Source organism: Nannobrachium achirus (genome assembly GCF_963921795.1).
Source record: "Nannobrachium achirus genome assembly, chromosome: 20".
Taxonomy (NCBI): domain Eukaryota; kingdom Metazoa; phylum Chordata; class Actinopteri; order Myctophiformes; family Myctophidae; genus Nannobrachium; species Nannobrachium achirus.
The window spans coordinates 37,252,064-37,265,553 of NC_137827.1; the positions used below are offsets into that span (position 1 = coordinate 37,252,064).

General features: G+C 45.7%; 1 protein-coding gene across 2 annotated transcripts in view; it reads right to left on the reverse strand.

Moving 5' to 3' along the window:
* Positions 1 to 6,425: 6,425 nt before the first annotated feature.
* Positions 6,426 to 13,490, reverse strand: part of numb (NUMB endocytic adaptor protein) — an 81,487-nt gene continuing 74,422 nt past the window's right edge. The window contains exons 7-10 of one of the 2 annotated variants that reach the window (XM_080751289.1): positions 11,542 to 11,859; positions 10,701 to 10,844; positions 10,142 to 10,288; positions 6,426 to 9,042 (exon numbers count right to left, since the gene is read on the reverse strand). In XM_080751289.1, coding sequence (XP_080607415.1) covers positions 8,249 to 9,042; positions 10,142 to 10,288; positions 10,701 to 10,844; positions 11,542 to 11,859 — 1,403 coding nt within the window. In that variant the 3' untranslated portion in view covers positions 6,426 to 8,248. The remainder of the gene's footprint in view (positions 9,043 to 10,141; positions 10,289 to 10,700; positions 10,845 to 11,541; positions 11,860 to 13,490) is intronic. The other variant, XM_080751290.1, reaches the window with a different exon arrangement.

The following is a 13,490-nucleotide window of genomic DNA, read 5'->3' on the forward strand; positions in this document are numbered from 1 at the left end:
TGGAGGAGCTGGAGGCGGATTAGAAAGGTTCATAGTATCCAATAGAATCAACAGCAGACCTACAAGCTCACAACGCAAGCAAGCGCAACGCTTTGTGGGCTTGTAGATCGGCTGTTTTCGCCATGGATTATTAATTCTTATTGAACACAGGAAAATAACACGTTTCTTTAAAATAAACTATTTACTATATTAATAATATAGTAAATAGTTTATTTTAATATAGTAATAATAATAATACAGTAAATAGTTTCTACTATATTAATTCTTTTAATAATAAATCAGCGGTGAGAGACACCCCGGTGGTCAGCAGCGAGGCCCCCGCCGCTATAGCCTCGGCGGAGCCGTTGACCGTCACCGGCGAGGCGAGGTGACAGTCATCGGCGAGGCGAGGACGAGGTGACCATCAGGTCTCCCGGTGGAGGGTCGACACGGTAGCCGTGAGTCAGCCGCCCTGCGGTGGCTGACTCACGGCAACGCGAGGCGAGGTGACGGTCATCGGCGAGGCGAGGTGACCATCGGGTCTCCCGGTGGAGGGTCGACACGGTAGCCGTGAGTGTCGACCCTCCACCGGGGTGTCTCTCGCCGCCGACAACAGGGCGACCGCAGCGGGCGGCGAGGGAGAGCAGCCACGAGCGGATCAAACATCCACCCTCTGCCCGGGGGAAAGTGCCTCTACGGCGGATACAACCTCCACCCTCTGCCCGGTCCTCCCCCCGCTCTGGAACAACCTTCACGGTGGATTACATGAAAAACATATCACTGTCCCCGAGGAGGCTGTTGTGAGCGAGTGAAGGTTGAGCGAGTGAAGGTTGTTGCAGAGCGGGGGGAGGACCGGGCAGAGGGTGGAGGTTGTATCCGCCGTAAAGGCTCTTTCCCCCGGCCAGAGGGTGGATGTTTGATCCGCTCGTGGCTGCTAGTGCTCTCCCTCACCGCCCGCTGCGGTTCGCCCCGTTGTCGGCGGCGAGAGACACCCTCTGTAGCCGGGGACAGTGAGAGGAGAGGCGGTGTGGGTGTGGAGCTCTTTCTAGCCGGAGATAGTGAAGGGAGAGGCGGGGTGGCCAGCTCCCTCTAGCCGGGGACAGTGATAGAAGAGGCGGCGTGTTTAAGCTCTCTAATAGCCGGGGATAGTGAAGGGAGGACCGGGGTGTTTTAGCTCACCCTAGCCGGGGACAGTGACAGAAGAGGCGGGCTGTGGAGCTCTCTCAAGCCGGGGACAGTGAAGGGAAGACAAGGGGTGGGACAGCGATAGGAGAGGGGGTCTATCACGGACACGGAGGAGGAGGGAAGGGGGTCCGGCCGGCATGGACCGGGGTGTCCAACCCTCCACCGGGGTGTCTCTCGCCGCCGACAACGCAGGCGACCGCAGCGGGCGGCGAGGGATCCCCGCAGGACGGCCGACTCACGGCCACCATGTGGGGGTCCCACGACCACGGCACCTCTCACGGACCTCCGCTGCCGTCACTCCGTGGTCGAGAGATTATTAATAATCATAATAATTTATAATCAATTAGAAAAAGGAGTAAGTTAAATGCGTGTCATTCTAATATTTGTTTTAAATAATGATTATTTAAAACAAATATTAGAATGACAAGCATTAATAATCATAATCATTTTATAATATAACCATTGAGAAAAAGGAGTTTTAGACTAACTTACTCCTTTTTCTAAGTAAGTTATAACTTACACCTTTTTCTCAATGATTATTAATGCTTGTCAATTATTTTATAATAATATAATAATTCAGAAAAAGGAGTAAGTTAAATGCTTGTCATTTATTAGTTTGACTCAGTGCAGGGGGCAGTAAGTTTGTTCAAACCTGTCTCAGTTTCATTCAGTTTCATTCAGAGCGTCATATACCTTTAAGAAATGGACACCTCCAAGGCCCGCCCCCTCCAAGGCTCCCTACAAGGCCCTCCAATGCCCGCCTCCTCCAATGCCCGCCTCCTCCAATGCCAGCCCCCTCCAAGGCTCCACCCCCTCCAAGGCTCCTGCGTACTGCAGTCGGACCCGTCTCCCTTGTAGGGAGCCTTGGAGGGGGCGGGCCTTGGAGGTGTCCATTTCTTAAAGGTATATGACGCTCTGAATGAAACTGAATGAAACTGAGACAGGTTTGAACAAACTTACTGCCCCCTGCACTGAGTCAAACTAATAAATGACAAGCATTTAACTTACTCCTTTTTCTGAATTATTATATTATTATAAAATAATTGACAAGCATTAATAATCATTGAGAAAAAGGTGTAAGTTATAACTTACTTAGAAAAAGGAGTAAGTTAGTCTAAAACTCCTTTTTCTCAATGGTTATATTATAAAATGATTATGATTATTAATGCTTGTCATTCTAATATTTGTTTTAAATAATCATTATTTAAAACAAATATTAGAATGACACGCATTTAACTTACTCCTTTTTCTAATTGATTATAAATTATTATGATTATTAATAATCTCTCGACCACGGAGTGACGGCAGCGGAGGTCCGTGAGAGGTGCCGTGGTCGTGGGACCCCCACATGGTGGCCGTGAGTCGGCCGTCCTGCGGGGATCCCTCGCCGCCCGCTGCGGTCGCCTGCGTTGTCGGCGGCGAGAGACACCCCGGTGGAGGGTTGGACACCCCGGTCCATGCCGGCCGGACCCCCTTCCCTCCTCCTCCGTGTCCGTGATAGACCCCCTCTCCTATCGCTGTCCCACCCCTTGTCTTCCCTTCACTGTCCCCGGCTTGAGAGAGCTCCACAGCCCGCCTCTTCTGTCACTGTCCCCGGCTAGGGTGAGCTAAAACACCCCGGTCCTCCCTTCACTATCCCCGGCTATTAGAGAGCTTAAACACGCCGCCTCTTCTATCACTGTCCCCGGCTAGAGGGAGCTGGCCACCCCGCCTCTCCCTTCACTATCTCCGGCTAGAAAGAGCTCCACACCCACCCCGCCTCTCCTCTCACTGTCCCCGGCTACAGAGGGTGTCTCTCGCCGCCGACAACGGGGCGAACCGCAGCGGGCGGTGAGGGAGAGCACTAGCAGCCACGAGCGGATCAAACATCCACCCTCTGGCCGGGGGAAAGAGCCTTTACGGCGGATACAACCTCCACCCTCTGCCCGGTCCTCCCCCCGCTCTGCAACAACCTTCACTCGCTCAACCTTCACTCGCTCACAACAGCCTCCTCGGGGACAGTGATATGTTTTTCATGTAATCCACCGTGAAGGTTGTTCCAGAGCGGGGGGAGGACCGGGCAGAGGGTGGAGGTTGTATCCGCCGTAGAGGCACTTTCCCCCGGGCAGAGGGTGGATGTTTGATCCGCTCGTGGCTGCTCTCCCTCGCCGCCCGCTGCGGTCGCCCTGTTGTCGGCGGCGAGAGACACCCCGGTGGAGGGTCGACACTCACGGCTACCGTGTCGACCCTCCACCGGGAGACCCGATGGTCACCTCGCCTCGCCGATGACCGTCACCTCGCCTCGCGTTGCCGTGAGTCAGCCACCGCAGGGCGGCTGACTCACGGCTACCGTGTCGACCCTCCACCGGGAGACCTGATGGTCACCTCGTCCTCGCCTCGCCGATGACTGTCACCTCGCCTCGCCGGTGACGGTCAACGGCTCCGCCGAGGCTATAGCGGCGGGGGCCTCGCTGCTGACCACCGGGGTGTCTCTCACCGCTGATTTATTATTAAAAGAATTAATATAGTAGAAACTATTTACTGTATTATTATTATTACTATATTAAAATAAACTATTTACTATATTATTAATATAGTAAATAGTTTATTTTAAAGAAACGTGTTATTTTCCTGTGTTCAATAAGAATTAATAATCCATGGCGAAAACAGCCGATCTACAAGCCCACAAAGCGTTGCGCTTGCTTGCGTTGTGAGCTTGTAGGTCTGCTGTTGATTCTATTGGATACTATGAACCTTTCTAATCCGCCTCCAGCTCCTCCAATGCCCGCCTCCTCCAATGCCGGCCTCCTTACTGAGTACTGCAATCGGACTCTATTGACAAACTCCACCCCCGATAGCAAAAAGTGAATGTTTTTTTCTGGTTGGCCAGTCAGGGAGTCTCAGGGACCAATCAGAAGGCTGACAAACGGTCTATTAAAAATGTACTTGAATAAAAGTCAATCAAAGTGTACTTACAAAAAAAGCAGATCTACAAGCCCACAACACTAGGGACATCTGGGCACTTCGATGTAAACATTGGCTATTTTGTCCAAAATGTCAAAACAATAAATACATAAAAATATACATACATATATGCACGATACATCATTGTCAGATTTAAATGTATCCTTCAACTTCTTGTTTATGCCCCAAAATGACTGGATACTATACAGGTTTTGTAGCAATTTGTAGAATTTGTAGAAATATTAAACCTTAATTGTTGAATCTTTAAGCATGTTCTAATCATGTACTTTACTTTAAATCATTTTCCAAATATTTGATGTTATAACATTTTGGAAAATAGCCTATTTAACACTGCAGTGCGCACTCATCCTTGGTGCCCACATATCCCCTCACCGGGTGGATAGAGGTGCACCCTGGACCAAATGGGTTGTTTGGGGAGTGGGCGGATGTAGCGTTGGGTTCTAGGTTTAACGAATAGGCAACACATTGTATAGGCAGGCATATATATTATATTATTATTCATAACATAAGTAGAAATATAGCCTACTGTTTATATATCACAATCCTCCCTGACAGGCCACGCCAAATTACTGCACTCACTGCAGTGAGCAACTTTGTTCCACAGGCCTGCCCTAGTTGAAATATTTTATATACGTTTGCTTTTGTATCATCTCCGCACACGATACTACTGCTATCCCTTATTTAATTTAACAAACAAGAACTTTTCGCCCACACAAAGGCTTCATCAGGTTCAAATAAAGCATGGGAGGACATTCACTTTATTTTATTGGAACAATTTTGGTCCAGTGTAACATTTTCCAAGAACGCATATCTGATGTGAATATCTTTTTCATATGCTTTTGTATCATGACAATGAGAGAGAGATGTTAAGTACCCTAAGCTGTGGAGCCTGCCTTAAAAAACCTGAGATGGAACTGGTAACAGGACACAACCCAGAAGTATTAGCAGCCGCAGGAGGGTAGAATACAGTAGTTATCTAAGATAACACTCTATACAGAGTATGAACCGTACCTCTGTACAATCTGTAAACTGTTAAAAGTATTCAATCAATATATTCCACTTAGTCTCCAACTCTGCTTTAGTTTTCTTCTTCTATTTATTTGCTAACGTTTACTTAATATACATGTATTATTTATACAGGGATTTCCCCTTTTGATTGTGGCTATGATTCAGCACTAACATCTAATCACAGAGAGCAAACATATTGAACAAACATTATAATAAATATCGTCACCCACTCAAACTAGCCTGGCGTAGCAAGACTAAATACTCATGCAGTATATAGTCTGGTGGTTTCCCATTCAGAAAATAATTCCATGGAGTGATTGGATCTCACTATATGCAAACAAGTCTGGTTTAATGTATGCCCTGAATTTCAAATAAACAAAACAGTGAAAAAAAGAAAAAAAAATGTGAGGTTACAAAAACGATTCTAAACAGAGTCTATTGGTTACACGCTGCACCACATTTCTGCGTGCGTCGTGAGGACTCAGGGAGGCGGAGGGGTGGAGGGGAGCAGGGGAGCGAAAGCGTGAAAGTAAAGTTTTAATGAAAGGAATTAATCGTTCATCATTATTTCTTGTGATTTCGGTCTTAGAACGAATCACTCATGAACGACATGTCACACAGCAACAGTAGACAAGAGCCGACACACATACAAACACACACACATTTCATCTATCCCTTGTGTTTACATGGGTGGATAGTTTAACTGTGCTAGGCTACACTCAAACCACCATTAGTCCAGTTGATTGTGAGGAGCAATATGGCCTCTGGGGGCAGCTATTGTGGCACTTGTTCGAGTGTCTCACCCATGTTCACCTTAGTTATGCCATGTTTAAAATAGGTTTCAATGTATCAAGAGTGTTCTTGATCCAGTCAGCTTTCTCTCAGTTTAAGAAGGTAGGCTACTGTACTCTAGTCGGTGCTCATCTCCAACTCCCAACTTTTGTATGTGAAAGCTTTTATATTGTATTATATTGTATTATTATATTGTACTGATTATATTGTTTTTTAGATTGATATTCATATGCATTTGTCATATTGTTGCTGATGTTCTGACATATTATCTTGTTTATTATAGTGATGTATTATCTGCTTATTGTAAGTCGTTTTGGATTAAAAGCGTCTGCTAAATGCCTAAACTGTAAACAAACTTTAGTTATACATACATTACACAGATATAAGTGTTCCTATGTCCTCCATCTAGGATAGTCACGGTTGAAGTTTCCTGGGTAAGGTTTCACAGAATGCTGTGCTACACACAAACTTAATTGTAAATAACACAGACAAATATATGTTTTCCTCTACCACCATCAATTTATTCAATCTTTTAGCTTCAATATTTCCGGAAAGAAGTGGAATATAATAAATGAAATAATTACAAAATGCAAAAACAAAAAGATCAGAGAATAGATCATATTCACAGGTTTGATTAAAAAAACAAAACAATAAAAGCCTGACGAAGCAAAATCAGACCGTGAAAGACAGACTGATTGAATCTCCCCTGTCTTTTCAGCCGCAAACAGTAGACCAAAACCATCAGACCCATTGTAGCTTTATAGTGGTAGCTACTTTGTGGTACAGTAGCTAGTAGCTTTACAGGGACGAGCAGAGCAACCCTGTCTTTTGGCCACAGCTTTTTATAGATAATGCAGCCACAGACTACGTCATAGTCCCCTGTGAGGTCAAATAATCAACTATGTTTAGTGCTTGTGCAAAACATAAATTTAAAAATCAACTATTTAAAAACAAGATAGAGCGGGTTAGGGGTGGGCATAGTGTTAAAATAGAAAATGAGGATATTGCAACGAATGAAATGAAGACTGAATATTAAGACAGATGAATTAAGAAGTACTGATCAGTACTAAAACAATAATAAAAATAAAAAAAGATAGTAAAGAGAGAGCCAGTGGTAGAGGCAACCAGTCTGGCACCGGCACCGTTTTCTGGGCGTTGATTGTTTCTGCAATGATACCCTATATTTACAGTGTGAGGATGAACATCCAATCATAGGATGCAATGAACGGCAATAAAGGTCATTTTCTTTGAAAAGAAAAGAAAAGAAAAGAAAAAGGTAAAAGCCCCAAATAAAAAAACATCAACGTAAAGCAGCTGTCCCTTCACACAACCTCTCTTTACATCACATTACAAATTAGCACTGTCGTGAGCCTGTGAACTGGATAGATTCTTTATAGATACATATATATATATAGATATATATATATATATTCATGTATAATATATATGGTAATTTCTTGTATACACGCACATCCACTCATCTCACTGTAGCTAGCCTTTGCCTTTGGCAAGATTACTTACAACTCTTCTGTTAAGATTTTTCAAAGCTATTTAAAATATACTTAATGCATAAAAATAAAGATTTTGGCATTCTCTCTTTATTCTTCTGATTTTGAAGTCTATTTTCTTCTTTTCTTTTTTTTTTTAATGAGAACCTCTGGTCTTGTCTTGGAAGCTCAGTTCTCTCGTCTCAGTGCTTACAGCAGTTCATCTGCCAGGTGAGGGAAGGAGTCTCGTCTCCTGCCAAACCAGGGGGAACGGGGGGTGTTGAGGTGGGGCGGTTAGAGCTGCGTTAGGGGGAGAGGGAAGGAGGCGGGGAACAGGGGAGGGGTAGGAGGCACTACACCTGAATCGAGTTGCTTGTTATGTGTCCCTCCTGAGATAGTGGGGGCTGAGAGGAGGGGGTTAAGAGGGGGCTCAGCTCCGCTCTCTCCACAGGGCGATCACAACCACGGCCGGTCCGAAGCGATGACAAAAACAAATATAATACAGATGCTCATGAAATGCCTGGTGAGCTGCGCCCCTTAATGACTGCCACTTGTTTTTTTTGTCCAGAGCTCTTGCTCCCATAATGATTTACTGAATGCCCCACTTGTTATACTCCTAGCTTCTTTTCCCCTCTCTGCTTGCCCACTGAAGTAGTGAGAGAGAGAGAGAGAGAGAGAGAGAGAAAGAAAGAGAGACAGAGGGCAGTGTCCAGTCTCTGCTATTCTCTCCGGTCTCTTCCCAGCCTTCTCTACTTAACGTATTATCATCAGCCGGTCCTTTTCCTTGTCTTTGCTCTCCCAAACGCTAAACCTCCACTTCCTCCCCCAACTCTTCAGAGCTGGATCTCGAAGGTCTTGTGCAGCTCACTGGAGAAGGGGTTTGTGGGCGAGGGTGTAGTGCGCTGGCGGGATCGGCTCTCCAGTGCGGCCCACTGGGCCTCGAAGGCGTCTGCCGGCTGCTGGGAGGGGGGCTGTTGGGCCGGGGAGGACGGAGCCGGTATTGAGGCATGGGTTGCAGGAGCCCAGCCATCTGCCCCGTTGAAGGCCGCAGTGCCGTTAGACGGCTGAAAGGGAGCTGGGTCTGGGACGGGGATATGGATGGCCGTAGCCGCCTGCAGGGGTTTGTTGAATGGACTGACGTGGCCGATAGCAACTGCGGTATGGGCGTCGTACTGTGGTATGGTGGCTAGGGGCGGGACAGGGACCGAGAATGGCGGCTGAGGCTGTGCGGCTGAGCCAAACACGTTAGCCACCATTTGCGACGGGGTGATGCCAACCACGGGCACGTTGGCCTGGGGAAACGGCAGGCCATTGGACATCGGGTAGGGAGCCTGAGCCTGGGTGTGGTAGGTTGGCTGGCGAGGGGGCAGAATGGGCACTGCGGCGGTGGGTAGCGAGGACATGAAGGCCACGGGAGCTACGGAGGCCACAGGCACAGGGGAGGCAAAAGGCTGGGCAGGGACTGCAGGCGCCGCAATTATAGGGTTGGGCTGTGGTGCTCGGACAGACTTGGTCACTTCTTCCAACCACCGGTCAGCTTCCGACGGTGTGCGTTTGTGGGAGTGCAAGACAGGAGAAGATGTAGGTGGGACCACAATCACTGGGTTAGGGGTCGCCCAATCACTTCCTGTTGACAGAAAGCAGTTAACAGGAGTGAATGAAATGATCAATAATGGAAAATAACTAATTTAATCAGCAATTTAAGCAACGACGCCATTGGGTGTGCGGGTAAAATTGGTACAGAAATATTAAAGGTGGTGTAAGTTATATATATTTTTTAAAGGAAAAAAGAAGGTTAAGCTAAACTAAAAGGTGAAAGCTTTATATTCAATGTATCATTGCTATTCAATGTTTCCTCAGAAACAGGAGTGTCCCTATCTCTCCAGCTCTTAATAAATAATAAATCTTCAGGTCGGTATACCAATTTTATCCAATCACGAGAGAACCTCCTGATTGGATAAAGCTCATTCCTCAGCTTCAATTTGAATTTCAATTCAATGTTTAGTGTTCCAGTTCCAATTTTGTCTGTTTATTTTTGTTTTGTTTCCAATTCCATTTGTTCATCCTGTAAGCTGTGTGAGTTCTCGCTCATGACACCTATTTTAACAAAACAAATATCACTTACACCACTTTTAACATTGAAATCACTTAAACTTTACAGTATATAATTGCCCCAAATACAGGGACAATCAGACTAGAAAGTCAGTGCAATAATAGTTTCTCAAGCAAACCTATCTCTTCCACAGTTTTGAATGCTGTCTGTAATTCAGCCCCATACAATTTGGGGAAGGGGAAAGCTGTCATCTTCCACAGGATGACCAGAAAACAGCTGCCCACCACTGCGGAGGCTGGGGGTTCAAACCACTGCGGTGCATGCCCATAGAGGGTGCCAGGAATGCAATTTATGCATTTGATCTATTTAGGCGGCAGGTTTCTTGTGTCCTGATGGCAGCACCCCATGACTGACACAGCCCTGGTCTGAGATCTGTGCTCCGTGAAGCACACTTTTCTACTTTTACTAATCATTTTTTTACAGAGGGGTAAAATTACAGAGGGGTAGAATGAAAAACGTGATGGTGAGAGACTAGTGCAAGACCAACTAGGAACATGCATATGAGTTTGGATCTCATTTCAACTGCATACTCCCACCCAGAGCATATCACATGACATGCATATCAACATGTGAATGAGACACGTGTGAACCTGCTCCTCTCCCTCTTGCTTACCTGGCGGGGCTGAGGCAGGGGCCGTTGCTGGGCTCTTAGCCCAGGGGTTAGTGTCTCGAGCAGGCAGTGGAGGGGGCAGAACTGGGGGGTTAGCGGTAGCAGTTGCTGCAATAGTCGCAACAGGGAAGGCGGGAGCGATGCAGTTCACTACAGCAGATAAGAGATATATGCTAGAACGGGCAAGCTTGTGATGTGGATGCCGTAGATAAGCTAAATATTAGACATGCAGTAACATTCACATGCAATAAATGTGCAGTCTTCACATGCATCATACATACATACCTGTACACATTAATGTTATACATTTGAGAAGGTATTATGCTAACACAGATTACATTTTAAATAGACAGAAACACTCTAGGTTTCCACTTCCCGCTGTAATTTTCTGCACTTTACATTATTCAATGAATGTGTCTAAATAAGCCAATTTAAATTGTCTTTTATGTTTTCCGTAAACTTTGTCTGTCGTGAAACATGTGTTCTGTTAAAGCCATACTGCAAACTAAATGACCCATCTGGGAGAGGGCAAGTCTTTCATTTGGTTGTCAGAGGAGGTTACCTGGAGCGACAGGAGACTGTGGGGACGAGGCCGGTTTAGGCATCGGTGCCGAGGAGAAGGGGTCCTCTGGGGGCCCGCTGAACGCTGAGGTGATCTGGGTGCACAGCGAGCTGATGCTGTCTCCTTCTCCTTCTACCTCTGGGACTGCATTAAATAAAAAGAGTTTCTTTTGCAAGTTGAAGATGGTGTGCGGGCCCTATGTACTTCTTGTGCATGTTTGAAATGATGTTGACCCCCGCCTAGCGCCTACGCACCCATCGCTAAGCTTTGATCAGGTGTGCATAAGACTCTGCTACCTCTGGGACTGCGAAAGGAACACCAGAGAACAGATCTAATGAAGCATATGTCAGTCCAATAAAGGGTAACACAGGACAGGACCTCTGTTGGATATTCCTCCCCTACAACGTCTTCAACTCAAGCTAATCAAACTACTGTATGTGCCCAGATAAAGACGAAAATATGAGATATCAACCACCCACTTTCCTATTAGCAAAAAAAGCAAAAGGAGATTTGCGGGAACAAATCTTGGATGTGGTTGGTCTGTGATCTGTGCTATTATGAGGAGGCAGAGGATTTCAGTTCTGAAAATCTAATAGGCTTGTAAATGAATCACAAGTGGCAGGTGAAGTTACAGTGGTTTGTGGGTGAAATTCCAATTACTTCCTGTAGGTGGTGTTGGCAAAACAAAAGGGCAAACAACAGAAGTGTAAGCTGTGTGACTAAGGTCTCTCTGCTCTCTGCACTGTTACATTTGGAAAACAAGTTACTGAATATAAAGAAAAGTCATCTGTGAGAAGGCAAAATAAAACCACAGATGACCTGAGCATATGGCATGACTCACCTGTGTTTTTTATGGGGAAGTCAGTCTTGCGCTGCATGGTGGAGGGCAGCTCGTTCATGCGCAGCGACAGCTGCCGTTTGAAGGGCGAGGTCTTGTTGCTGAGGACTGGAAATCCTCTGAACGAGCCCTGCCTGGCCAGGGCTTCAGCAGGTGCATGCCGGCGGGGGATGACCTGGGGCCCCAGGGTGCCCACTGACAGGGGTGGAGAGGACGAGGACGGGGACGAAGGGGAGCCTCCTGTCTGGGCATTCGAGGAGTTGGCTGCGGCTGCGTTCGAGGCAGAGCTCACCGGGACAGCAGCCTTTATGTCCGTCTCACCTGTTGCAGGAAGGGATGATCAAATTCACATTAGAAAAGATTAGATTATAATCAGGGACATGCTGGGCCCCTGATTCAGCCCGGGAAAAAGAGTTCAATTTGTTGTTATATTTCATCGTTGTCGGGTGGAAACCTTGTATGTCCAAAACCGTTTGTTTCGTATTTATCATTTTAAAAATGATTTGAACTAGTGAAAACAGCCGATCTACAAGCACACAACGCCTCGCACTGCGAGGCGTTGTGTGCTTGTAGATCTGCTGTTTTCACTACATTTGTGCAACGGCCTAGTATGATGAAGCAGGGCTTTACTTTGCGAAAAAATGTATACATTTGAAACTTGGAGATACGAGGTTTCTGCTTAACAGTGACGATTTACTTTGTTGGCCGCCCAGCCCCCAAAATGGAACGAAAGCCGACATTTTTTTTTTTTTTTTCCCCGGCCAGTACGTCCCTGATTATAATTGTCCCAATAATAGGAGGTTCTCTCTCGTGATTGTCTCACTCATACAGATAATTATACATATAGTCAAAACAACATTGTATACAGATCCTTTGGTATTTTCAAAACTCCCATCAGGGAGGTAGCATCGTAAACTCGGAATAGGGGGTGATCCTCGGACTAAGTTATTTCCAACGTTGGAAGGAGCATGTATTGTATTGATTTAGTCTCAATTACATTACTCTGTGACTGCCCTGTGGTTTTATCGTTTCATAACTTTCACTGCTAATGTTTAGTTGATGTTCTGATAAAGACATGATTCTGGGGAAGTTATGTAAAATAAAATGCTACATTAAACATAATGTCAGTCCCTAATGCTGGGGAAAGGGTTAATAGTTAAGAGAAAAGGTCAAAATAAGCCAAAGGGCATGTTCTCCCCGTGTCTCCTTGGGCATAGGCCCTCACACAAAAACATGCAGTAGTCCTGGTTTCTATACTGCCTCCCCCTAGCCAGCCGGGTGCTCCCCAATGTCCCCTGGCGCGGCAGGGGGAGAGCGGAAACCAGGACTACAGGTTAGGTAGTCACCGGGTGAGAAAAATGGGTTACAAAAACCATGGGATAAAAAACATTTAAAAAAAATAATAATAATAAGCCAAAGGAAATAATAACTTTTTCTATAACATAGCAAAACACAACATATAATTGCTGTGGGGCCTTTTATATCCAAAAGCGTTTTCAGGAAATGGAAAAAAATAACCAAAGAAAACAACAACAGGTGACATCACCTATGTAAAAGTCCATATATGGGTATTCCCCAGAATCTCTTTTATGCCCATATATGAAGATCCCTGATGTCATCGACATTTCTGATGTCATCAATATTAAGCCCATATCTAACAGGACTTCATAAGGGAATGCCCATATATGGAGGCCACATCGGCCACATACCACACTAACGGTGGTATGTAACTAACTATTAATTTAGAGAATGCCTGTCTGACCATCTGCATGACATTAACATATTACAAAAATAACTTATATAATTGTCATAAATATGGCTTATCAAAATAATCAATGCTGGCCTAATGGAGAGAGGGAAGCACTGGCTTGTATTATATCAGCAACGACGCACTAAGTCCAAATGAATTCAAAGTGGTGCATACATCTTAGCACAGGTGGCCCCAGTGGGTT